Below are 12,649 nucleotides of genomic sequence, written 5' to 3'. Positions count from 1 at the left end.
TCGTACTCACTTTAGATATTTTGAGTTTTTATATAAAAAATCGATTTTTGTTAAGAAATATGAGTGATCACAGATCGATTTGCTTTTCTTGATTAAACGCTTATTTGCCAAGTTATTGGCGAATTTAGATATTTTGAGTTTTGATATAAAAAATCGATTTTTGTTAAGAAATATGAGTGATCACAGATCGATTTGCTTTTCTTGATTAAACGCTTATTTGCCAAGTTATTGGCGAATTTAGATATTTTGAGTTTTTATATAAAAAATCTAATATTGGTCAGAAATATGAGTGATCACAGATCGCGCTCCTTTTCTTGATTAAACGCTTATTGGCCAAGTTATTTAGATATTTTGAGTTTTCATATAAAAAATCGATTTTTGGTCAGAAATATGAGTGATCACAGATCGAGCTGCTTTTCTTGATTAAACGCTTATTTGCCAAGTTATTGGCGAATTTAGATATTTTGAGTTTTTATATAAAAAATCGATTTTTGGTTGGAAATATAAGTGATCACAGATCGAGACCCTTTTCTTGATTAAACGTTTATTGGCCAAGTTATTAGAGAATTTAGATATTTTGAGTTTTTATATAAAAATTCGATTTTTGTTAAGAAATATGAGTGATCACAGATCGATTTGCTTTTCTTGATTAAACGCTTATTGGCGAATTTAGATATTTGAGTTATTTAGATATTTTGAGTTTTCATATAAAAAATCGATTTTTGGTCAGAAATATGAGTGATCACAGATCGAGCTGCTTTTCTTGATTAAATGCTTATTGGCCAAGTTATTAGCGAATTTAGATATTTTGTGTTTTTATATAAAATATCGATTTTTGGTCAGAAATATGAGTGATCACAGATCGAGTTCCTTTTCTTATTTAAACGCTTATTGGCCAAGTTATTAGCGAATTTAGATATTTTGAGTTTTTATATAAAAAAATCGATTTTTGGTCAGAAAAATGAGAGATCACAGATCGAGCTCCTTTTCTTGATTAAACGCTTATTGGCCAAGTTATTAGAGAATATAGTGATCACAGATCGAGTTCCTTTTCTTATTTAAACGCTTATTGGCCAAGTTATTAGAGCATTTAGATATTTTGAGTTTTTATATAAAAAATCTATTTTTGGCTAGAAATATGAGTGATCACAGATCGAACTCCTTTTCTTGATTAAACGCTTATTGGCCAAGTTATTAGAGAATTTAGATATTTTGAGTTTTTATATAAAAAATAGATTTTTGGTCAGAAATATGAGTGATCACAGATCGAGCTGCTTTTCTTGATTAAACGCTTATTGGCCAAGTTATTAGCAAATTTAGATATTTTGAGTTTTTATATAAAAAATCGTTTTTGGCTAGAAATATGAGTGATCACAGATCGAACTCCTTTTCTTGATTAAACGCTTATTGGCCAAGTTATTAGCGAATTTAGATATTTTGAGTTTTTATATAAAAAATCGATTTTTGGTCAGAAATATGAGTGATCACAGATCGAGTTCCTTTTCTTGATTATACGCTTATTTGCCAAGTTATTGGCGAATTTAGATATTTTGAGTTTTCATATAAAAAATCGATTTTTGGTCAAAAATATGAGTGATCACAGATCGAGCTGCTTTTCTTGATTAAACGCTTATTGGCCAAGTTATTAGCGAATTTAGATATTTTGAGTTTTTATATAAAAAATCGATTTTTGTTAAGAAATATGAGTGATCACAGATCGATTTGCTTTTCTTGATTAAACGCTTATTTGCCAAGTTATTGGCGAATTTAGATATTTTGAGTTTTTATATAAAAAATCGATTTTTGGTCAGAAATATGAGTGATGACATTCAATATTAGTGATGACATTCAACAAATGGTAGTGAAAAATTTTTTATAATTCGAAAATTTTCCACACGATTTTTGAGTTTTATATATTTTTAGAAAGATTATTCTGTATGAATTGCATTTCTGTTATAATTAAATTCGAATTTATTTAAAAAAATAAATTTCAGTTATCAATACTATAACTTTGAAAGGAAGTTTATATGTTTTTTTTTTGCTATCATCAGTCAAAACTCCTACTATTGTTTGTCCTTGGCAGATTATAATCTCTTTTGGTATTATTATTATTTAGTATTGTCTGCATGTAACAGTGTTTAATGTAATATTTCAACGAAACATACAATAATACTTTATTATACCCCTTAGGGACAATTCGTTGGTTCAATTTAGAAACGACTTAACTAAATTTTTATTTATTTTTACTAGAAAAACTTGATGATGTTCGTACATATAAACAAATTCTTCTTTGGAGAATTTTGTCAAATGGCTAAAAACCTGTATGTACATTTTAAGGACAAGACATAAAAATGTAAACGATTTTCATTCATCGTACCAAAAATAATAAAGAAAAGTAAAATTTTCATATAACTTTGTAAAATTTAAGGAAATATTTCATAAAATAATAAAATCTATTATTAAATATGTTTTATTATTTTGAAATATTGTGAAAATTTAATTGAAAATAAATTTAGATGTTGATATTAGTTCATATTGTATGCAATTTCTTAAAAAAAAATTTCAAAATCAATCAATTTTATTTTTAGTTTTGAAATTTTGATTTGATCAAATTTAAAAAAAAAATCTACAATTATAGAAAAATTTAAATTTTATATTTTCCCAAAAATAGTAATAAATCTTATGATTCATAATCAAAAAGAAAATTAAAAAGAAAATGTTCGGAACTCAATATATGAATTTTTAAAGTTTAGGAAAACAAAACTGGCGGGGAAGTTGTATATAATACAACTCTATATACTCTAGACATAAAATGCTGAAACGATCAAAAAAATTATTAATAAAGAATAAAACAACTTTTTTTTATTAAGAAAAAAATCTACTATTTTTTTAAGGCCAACCTGGTTGGTAGCTGTGGCGAATGGTTAGTTAGTGCTTAATGAAACTAACCGCTAACAGCTCCCCTCAGCGTCGGGCTCCTCGTGGGAACAAGATTGAAGGTAAAAGGTTAATTGGAAAGAAAGTGGTAGGAGTAGATGGTACGGATGTGCGTACTGATGAAGGAGTAGCTGGGTTTGAAGTTATGGCTTTCAGGGACGCAGGGGAATCTGTGGGGGATTATGGTAAATTAGAGGGAGGTCTTACCTTAACGGAGGTTCATGCAAGCATAATGGAGCATGAAGGGCAGGTTAGTGTTTTGAAAGTGGACGGTCTTTTGGAATTGTCTTGGTGAATCGAGTACGATTTAAAAGTTCGAGAATATGGCTGGGCTCTCTGACGAGGAGCTAGATATCACTGTGTTATCTACTAACAGTCAGAAGACAGAGGGATCACCTCCCGCCGAAGAAGACAAAGGAATCCAAAAGAGTCGATCGTTAGAATGTTGTCCATATGGTATTAAGTTGCCAAGTGCCTCTCGAGTGATATTTCGAATACCTGCCGAACGAAGGGAGAGAAAGCTGTGAGCGGAACCCGGAAATCTTTTGCTAAGATGGAGAAGATAGATCCGGCTTCATTTACCTCAAAGGGGAAGTATCTTCTCAAAAGGCATCGGCAGGACGACGCTTAATTTGAAATAATTTATGATCCTGTAAATTGGGTTGGATAGGAAAAGTTACAGGTCTTTAGTAGGAGTGATAAACGGGCCCTGATCAATTGGAGTCTTCATTGGGATATGTGCGCACAGGACTTCTGTAGGTTGTGCTATGATATTGAGGAACCAAAAAAATTGGAACATATTCGGTGTAACTGTCCTAGACTACAGGGTCTTAGGCAAGAATGGCTAGGGGAATGATTCTATTAGGTAATGGGACTCTGTGAATCACAGTCTATACTTATATCCTGTCCTTTTTCTTACTATATTCCGTTTGTAATTTCTACATTTTTCATTTGCGACCCCTCAAAGTATATATATTCTGGATCGTTATAGATAGCAAAGTCGATATCGCTATATCCGTCTGTATGTTGAAATCAACTGTCCTTAACACCCAAATAACTTCTAACATGATTGATACTGCAATATATCGGGAATTCTCCCGGCTCAGTTGTTATTTAAAATCGAGAAAATCGACACACAAATGAGATATAAGGAAAAAACCGAACAACTTCGATTTTTGGCTTATTTTTATAACCTTCACCTTCGTGAGAAGCATATATATAAATTTGTCATTCCGTTTGTAATTTCCACACTATAATTTCCCGACCCTATAAATTAAATATATTCTGGATCCTTGACCTGGATTTTTGACCTATATCTGGATTACCAAGTCATAAATATAAAGAACTTTGCAACGACGTATATAAGACCATAGTAAGTTGGACATTCAATGGGTCAAAATCGTAAAAAAATTTTTTAATCCGAATTTTTTTTTCAACAAAAAATTTTTTAAAATTAAAAAAATTTAAATTTAAAAAAATTAAATTTAAGAAAAAAAAATTTTAAAATTTAAAAAAAAAAAATTTTAAATAATTTGAAAAAAAATTTTTCCAAAAAATTAAAAAAACAACTTTGGAAAAAAAATTAATTTTGTTGACCTAAAAATATTTAAAATTTGTATTTTAAAGTATAATTTGGTGAAGAGTATATAAGATTCGGCACAGCCGAATATAGCTCTCTTACTTGTTTTTCTTTGAACTGAGTTTGATGTATGTAAAATATTTGGTGGCTTCGGAAAGTTGATTTCAACGTACTGACGGACGTACGGACATGGCTATATCGACTCCGCTATCTCTAATGATTCAGAATATATAGTGTATAAAAATATACACTATGAACATTTTTTATATAAAACGAGATACGCCATTTCTACATTTAACTTAAATTTGTTTATAATATAAAGTTTTTATTATTTTTGAAATCACGAATTTTTTTATTTTTTTATTTCCACATAAATATGTATACACAATACGAACTATATCTATGACAATATTTATTTACATATGTATATTAAACTCGTAATCATATACATACATAAAACATTTGCAATTCAAACAGTTGGCCATTCAGTCAGTTAGTTAGTTAGTCATCCATCCATACGTTCGCACAATCCTCAGTTGACCACTGCATTGACTTCGAGTGGTATTTTTGATTTTTGTTTTATTAAAAATTTTGTTGTGGCCTCATCCTCCTCTGCAACGCTGGAAAATTCTTTGTCTTCTTTGTCTTTATCATTGTCAGTGCTGACATAGAATTTGTCATTGTCGCTGTTCTTTAAAGCATCTTCATCAGCAACAACATCATTTCCATCGATGTTATCCGCATTTACATAATTGTAAATACTCCGAACACCACCAGCATCAGTTGTTTCAAAAACTTTAGCATCAGTGGCAGTGGTAGCAGCAGCAACATCAGTTGAAGTACTTGCTGTGTCATCGCAATTTAAAATATGACTTGAGGAAATTTTCAATAAGGATTTAAGTTTGGTTGCTTGAAATTTATACTACAACAAGAAGAATAAAAGAAAGAAATAAAGAAAAAATCAATTTAAAAGAAAACTTTAAATAAAATAGTAAAATATTTAGAAGGTTGGTTAACGTTACCCCTAAAATACCATTTCAGCTAGAGTGCGGCCAAAATGTCGTTAGTGAAATAATAATATTCAATTATCGTTACAAAAATTCTCCAGAATTTGGAAATTCATTTTAGTTTTGTTTTTATATGTACAATTCCATGAATATGTCAACCACGACTGAAAACACCACAACACTTGAAACTTTTTTCAAGGGAATTTGAATAGGATAAAATACTAACTACAATTTTACGGTATTTAGAGCTTATTACAAATTTTTTAAGGCAAAAATAATAGTTTAAAGGAACATAAAGACCAAATTATTTTTCAGATACTATTATTATACCCTACACCTTCGTGAGAAGGACAGACAGCGGAGTCGATTAAGCCATGTCCGTCTGTCTGTCTGTCTTTTTTTAAAAAAGAAAAATTTAAAATAACAAAAAATTAAAAAAAACAACTTTGGAAAAAAAATAAATTTTGTTTACCAAAAAATATTTAAAATTTGTATTTTGAAGTATAATTTGGTGAAGAGTACATAAGATTCGTCACAGCCGAATATAGCTCTCTTACTTGTTTTTTCTAAATCTATTCCACTCGAAGTCGATTAATCCTCGACATTGAACTTTAAAAAACAAAAAAAAAGTTGCCGAATAATTTTTACATCACTCACAAAATAGCTGACAGAACAAAAACTATAAGTCAGAATGCATTTCGACCTTCGAAAAGGCCAATTTTCTAAAAAATGCCAATTTTCGAATAACCGACAAATCAAAAACAGTTTTGACTAACTTTTTAACATTTCTATAGAATTTTTTTTAACATATTGTGGGTATTAATTACAGTATCGAGGGTATGAAATTCTAGTTTGTCAGTATAAATTTTATTTTTAAGGTTTTAGAAACACTTACTACACACAAATAGGAAAAATTCAAAATAGTGCATATGAGGAGCCACAGAACAAAAGGTACTTTTTTGAAAATTTAAAAATTTTGGGAAATTGATTTTTTCTAGAAGATTTCAATCCAAATAATATAAAAATACCAAAAAATCCATTTGAAAAAAATTTGAAAACTTACCTTTTATTCTGCGGCTCCTCATATGCTAACAATTGATAAACCTTTGTCTTTAGATAGATATCCAACTAAGCGACCAAAAAGTTCTTAAAGGAAAAGACCTAAGCGTATTTTTGTGCAAAAAAGTGCCCATTTTGAAATAAAGTCAAAAAAGTTTCTGATTTTGCAAAAAATAAGTGAAACAAATTTTTGATTTTGAAAAAAAAGTAAATTTTAATTTTTTTTTTAAAGATTGATGTAGTTGCTATCAAAACTATTTGGGACAAATTTTGCTAAGAACAATAGGTAGTAAGTTACATGGATGACAAAAAACACCTGTAAATTTTGATCCCCTCAGAGAGATCTTGACCGATCTTGTTGAAAAATTTTGTCTAAACTACTACTACTATCCAATTTGTGTAAATTTCATTCCGATCGGAAGACATCGGTTTCAAAAGTTGTGTCACTTGAATTAAAAATCACCAGGTGTCAAATTTTTTGCGACTATGGATCATCGTCTTTTTAAAAATTGGTATTTTTCCAAAATATTTAAGAATCGAGGCAAAATAAAATTTTATTTTGCCTCGATTCTTAATTTTCTTCGGCAAAGTTTCTTGAAATTAATCAAAGAAGCCTTTGTATATTTTGACCCATCCTAATGTATGTGTGTTGTTTTGTTGTTTTCAACAAATATTTTTTTTATTCTATCAAATTTACATATTATGTATTCATAAATGAATAGATTGTAAATAAAGAAATAAAAACAAAAAATATGTGAAAAATGCAGTTTCCTCAGTATTACTTTAAGCTTAAAACTACCATTAAGTATTGAAAAAATGTGTATTTTTCATCCTATTTCAAACACACATATGTATAATGACTTTGTGTTTGCTGCAAAATTTCCTTAATTGCTGAGAATTTTATTATTTCCGTTTGATAAGCATTATCAAACTTTTGACAATGCTCATTCTCATATCTCCGATATATTTCCGTTATTTCTGTTAAGCTAATGCACGAATTATCTAGAAGATGTCGCTGTGTATGTGTAAAGTGTAGGAAACGCAACAACCCAGTCTATTGATCATAGGCACTATTAGAATTCAGCTGTATTTTACCAGTGTATTCTTGGACACTAGCAGTGTGTTTTATATTATTAAAAGAGTGTCTATTTAAATTGTTGTATAAATTTAAATAAATAAAGTGTTGTTACCAATTTTAAACTACTAAACAATCAAAAGACTAACTACTGTTTATTTAAATGAAATAAACCATCGTTTTTAAAAGGTTAAAACATAACAATATGTTTTAAATAATAATAAAAATATGAACTTGAAATGTTTATACTCTTTATTCTTTGAAATATTTATTTATATAATCAGGTATGTCACAGACAGCAACTTCTATAGAAAAACAAATAATAATTCCATTTTCAAATGAAAAGGAGAAAGTAAAAATACTAAAAATGTGCAAATAAAAATACTTTTAGGAGTGACAAATAAATATTTCTTTCATAAGAATTGTGTTTAAAAAAAGATTGTAAGTAGGTTGCGCCTTAAGGCATGTGAAGTTTTTGAAGCAGAAGTAAAAACAAAATGTTACGAATTGGAACATACGATGATTATTTTCACTTTCGTAATATTTCTGTGACAGACAGACCATAATAATATAATAATGAGCTTCACTTAAATATAAGTGAAAAGTTATTTAAATAAATATTTATTGGTTTTCATTTATTTTGTTGTGTTGCTACTGTTTAAAGGTCTCTGGAGTTTCTGTAATTATTACATACAATATGTTCAATTTAATAAATACAATTTTGGGTTATTTCTTCACCACAACAATAAAACCTTTACGTAATTTAAACAACCACATTGATAATATTTAATAGTGTCATGTGGTTTAATAATTTTAAACGAAACAACTTAAAAGTAATTTTTAATTTTCACATTCAGGCAATTAAAAATGATGCAGTGCACAGTGTGTGAATTAAAAAAAACTAGGTTGGCTACCGCTACCCCCAAAATACCATTTTAGCTCAATTACCGTTAACGCAATAACTGCAATTACCGTTAACGCTAATTAAATGATTTTAAATTATGAAAATACAAAGTTTTGATTTCAGTAACACTGTGTGTAGTTTTTTGAGTCATGGAAATATAATTACTAGGTGAAAAAATACCAAAAAAAAAGACTCCCAGTTTTGCCCTCGGTGTCATTTTTGCAAAAAAGTGTTCATTTTCTCAGGCTCATATCTTGCAAACAGTTGGGAATTTTGATTCACTCTCTGAGCTAAAGTTGTAGCCCTTGTCATAAAGAACAAAAAATGTGAACATACAAAATCAAAAAAAATTCATCTTCAAGATGAAAATCGCAAAAAACTGTATTTCTAAATATAATTTCGAAATAAATTTATAAATAAATTTTTTTTAAGCTGCCTAAAAGTATGCTTTAGTTTATAATAATTTAATAGTTTATGGCCCAAAACACTTAATTCCTTTAGTTTTTTCTTTCTAACTTATATTGACCTACTTAAACGGTGTTAAGAATCATTCCTAGGAAGTTCATATGTTCTAGAAAGTTGTTTATTGATATCTTAGGTACATTTCATCCATAAGATTGTTTCCTTGAATTTTGAACGGTTGGCTACTTATGGAAATGAACAGGGGAAAAATGGTAAAAAATTTTTTGGCGATTTTGAACATAAGGTGGACATGTTATATATCAATGGATAGGAGATTTTGTCTGTTTTTCAAAAATATATAAATTTGATGAAATACTTTGAAAAATATGACAAAAAAATGCTTTTAATTGAGTTTTTGCAAAGATTAAAATTTTTTCACATTGAAATTTAGTTTTTATTTATGAATATTTTTTTAATGAAATTTTACTGTTATATAGATTTTTCTATTGAAAATGCAAAAATAAAAACAAATTTTAATATTTGTTATCAAGAATCCCGCAATTCCCAAATAAGTTTTGAAAAATCCCAAAAATGTGAATTTTTAGTTTTTTGGCCATAATATCCGTAAGCCTTAACATCTAAAATCGGTTACTCTATTTTGATATCGACTATGCGATTTGAGACTTTTTGCCCTAAACTAGAATTTTATATAAAACAAGTAAGAGAGCTATATTCGGCTGTGCCGAATCTTATATACCCTTCACCAAATTATACTTAAAAATATTTTTTTTTAAATATTTTTATTTAAACAAAATCAAAATTTTTTTTTAATGTTTTAAAATTTTTATAAACATTTTTTTTTTTAAATTTTTTTAAAAAAGTTTTTTTTAAATTTCTTAAATTAATTTTTTTGGAAAAAGAATTTAGGACAAAAAAAAAATTGTATGTCCAACTTACTATGGTCTTATATACGTCGTTGTAAAGGTCTTTGAAATATCTATCATTAGATATCCATATTGTCTATATTAATGACTTAGTATTCCAGATATAGGTCAATAATAGGTCAAAAATCGATTTTAAGTAGCGACCGAGCCGGAAGAATCGGAGATATTGATGTATGAATCGTGTATGTAAGTTATTTGGTGGCTTCGGAAAGTTGATTTCAACACACAGACGGAGAGACGGACATGGCTATATCGATTCCGCTATCTATAACGATCCAGAATATATATACTTTATGGGGTCGCAAATGATAAATGTGGAAATTACAAACGGAATGACAAACATATATATACCCTTGCCACTCATGGTGAAGGGTATAAAAATAAAATTTTTTTTTAATCTAAAATATTGCCAGAATTCAGGTACAGCATTGAAAACGCCTTTCACTTGATACCAATATTTCATATGTTTCCTTTCATATAGTAAAACCCTTGCTAGTCTTTAACGTCTGTATAAAAATTTTGAGAAATGCTCAGACAAACTAAACAAAAGTACATGTAAACAACAGTATTTTCCAGTGTTAAACGTGTAATTAAACTCTGTCAGATGTAAAAATACCACAAACATGTCCTTTTAAGCTCGCCACCACATAAAGTGGTGAATAAGGTTATATACATACCCAGTAGTTTGAAAAGTGCCAATTGAAAACTTTACACTTGCTGTATTACAATGAAGTCTTGAAGTGTTATGCAGATTATGCCAATCTGCCACCTGCAATGAAATCTCCATGTTAAATTCACTAGTGAGTTTAAATTTCGCTAGTAGTAGTTCTCATTGTCTAACTAATTCGTCGTAGCGGAACTAGCTCAATGAACTGCAGGGATACACCCAAGAATCAATAAAGTACATACATACGTATTTTTCCTGGAAATATTTTGCACTACATTGTACGAATACATGAGGATATAGAAAGTTATATTGAATAATATTAAGAAGATGAAGTTGAAAAGTTTATTCGTTATAATAATAAATAACAGGTATTAATGAGTTTCTATTAATACCGTGTGTCTAAATAATTAATTTCTTCTGTATTCTTTGAAATTGCGAAAATTTAATAGAAAATAATTTAATGAATTGAATGGTTTACCAGAAGAATATTCAATCATAACACATCGATAAAATAAGCACAAATAGTAATTGTAAATATGTAATTGATAAAAAATAAGTATTTATAGGATTTCTTTTCTTGTTGCAGTTTAAAGGCTTCATTATCTAAGAGTATTCTTATACTGCCCCAAACTCATACATTATGTAATTTAATAGATATAAACTATGTTGATCAATTTTTATATGACTACTAGTTGACCGCTCCGGCTTCGCCCGGTGGCATTTACTTATGTTAGTTCTTCAAGTTTCTCCAACCCACATACACCAGCCTGTTCTTATTTATTTGCAAATAAAATATCTAAATTTGTACTGCATACTTTAGGGAGGTTTTTTATTACAGTTGATTGGACTTAAAAAAAAATTTCCGAGTTTTGGCCGGAATTTTTTTAATTTTTATTCTTTACAAATCATCTCCTGAAAATTTCGAATCGAATAAAAAAAATCAGCCAAATCGCTCCAGCCGTTCTCACGTGATGCCATTACATACATGGACCATTTAATTTTTATATATATGGGGGATTTCACGTCAAGTGAACCAACTTTTAAAATCGATGTCTTAGGTTAGACCTATTGCATAGTAATTCAGACTCAATTTTTCAACAACATCGGTCCAGAACTCTCTGAGTTAGACGGCGTCAAAATTTGACATTTTGACCAAACATGTGATTTTTCTCATCCATGTAACTATTACCTATTGTTCTTAGCAAAATGTGTTCCAAATAGTTTAGATAGCTATTTCTTCAATCTTTCGAAAAAAATTATTTTTTTAAAAAAAAATATAAAATTTTTAATATTTTTTTTCCGAAATCAAAAACTTTTTTAACTTTTTTTTCAAATTTCATCCCGATCGGAAGACATCGATTTAAAAAAAAGTTGGTTCACTTGACGTGAATCCCCCATATAGATTCATTTGATTTTATGAGCATAATAAGCTATATTTAGTTTAGTTTCAAGCATAAATTGATATCATACTAAGAAAACTCAATTTTTCTCGAGTTCAGGCTTAACTAATTACTAATTAGAAAAAACATAGTAGATTTTCAAACGATTTCTCATGAATTTAAACCTATCTCTGGTGAGAAAAAGCTATTTGTTATTCTGAAATCAACCCACAATTTTAAAATTGACACCGTCTTGATTTGAATTTGTTTTGAGAATCTTGTATGATGTAAAATTTTAAAGACACACAGTGGGGTAGAATCAAAATTTTTTGGAAATAAATCTGGCATTTCTAAACGGTTAAAGCGTAGCCAAGGAGTATTCGAGTTTAAGTTATTAAAATGGGTCCTACAAACCCATTTTAATAACTTAACACGTGCCATTTTTTGTTTCCCACCCGATTTCCGAGTTACAGGCATTTCAGAATTGAAATTTTAAAATTGGGCCATATGTACCTTGGTCCACTTTTTTAAAAATATAAAGCGTTCTTTTGGACCGAATTTTTTTGTTAGTTAAACATTGTTAGTTAATAACATACAAAAGGTTTCAAAGCAATACCAATTATGGAATCAAAAAAAAAAAATTATATTCAATTAAAAAATTAAAAAAAATAGTAGGTTTTGCTGTTTTTTGGACGA

The 12,649-nt window shown here is 28.7% G+C and overlaps 1 protein-coding gene across 1 annotated transcript in view; it reads right to left on the bottom strand.

The window, feature by feature from the left end:
* Nucleotides 1–5,048: 5,048 nt before the first annotated feature.
* The window catches only part of BBS4 (Bardet-Biedl syndrome 4), a 35,727-nt gene continuing 28,126 nt past the window's right edge, over nt 5,049–12,649 (bottom strand). The window contains exon 9 of the mRNA XM_065513005.1: nt 5,049–5,438. Coding sequence (XP_065369077.1) covers nt 5,049–5,438 — 390 coding nt within the window. The remainder of the gene's footprint in view (nt 5,439–12,649) is intronic.

The sequence above is a fragment of the Calliphora vicina genome, chromosome 5, assembly GCF_958450345.1.
Source record: "Calliphora vicina chromosome 5, idCalVici1.1, whole genome shotgun sequence".
Lineage (NCBI taxonomy): Eukaryota > Metazoa > Arthropoda > Insecta > Diptera > Calliphoridae > Calliphora > Calliphora vicina.
Note: the sequence above shows the minus strand (reverse complement) of the source record. Positions and strands in the feature narration are given on the sequence as shown.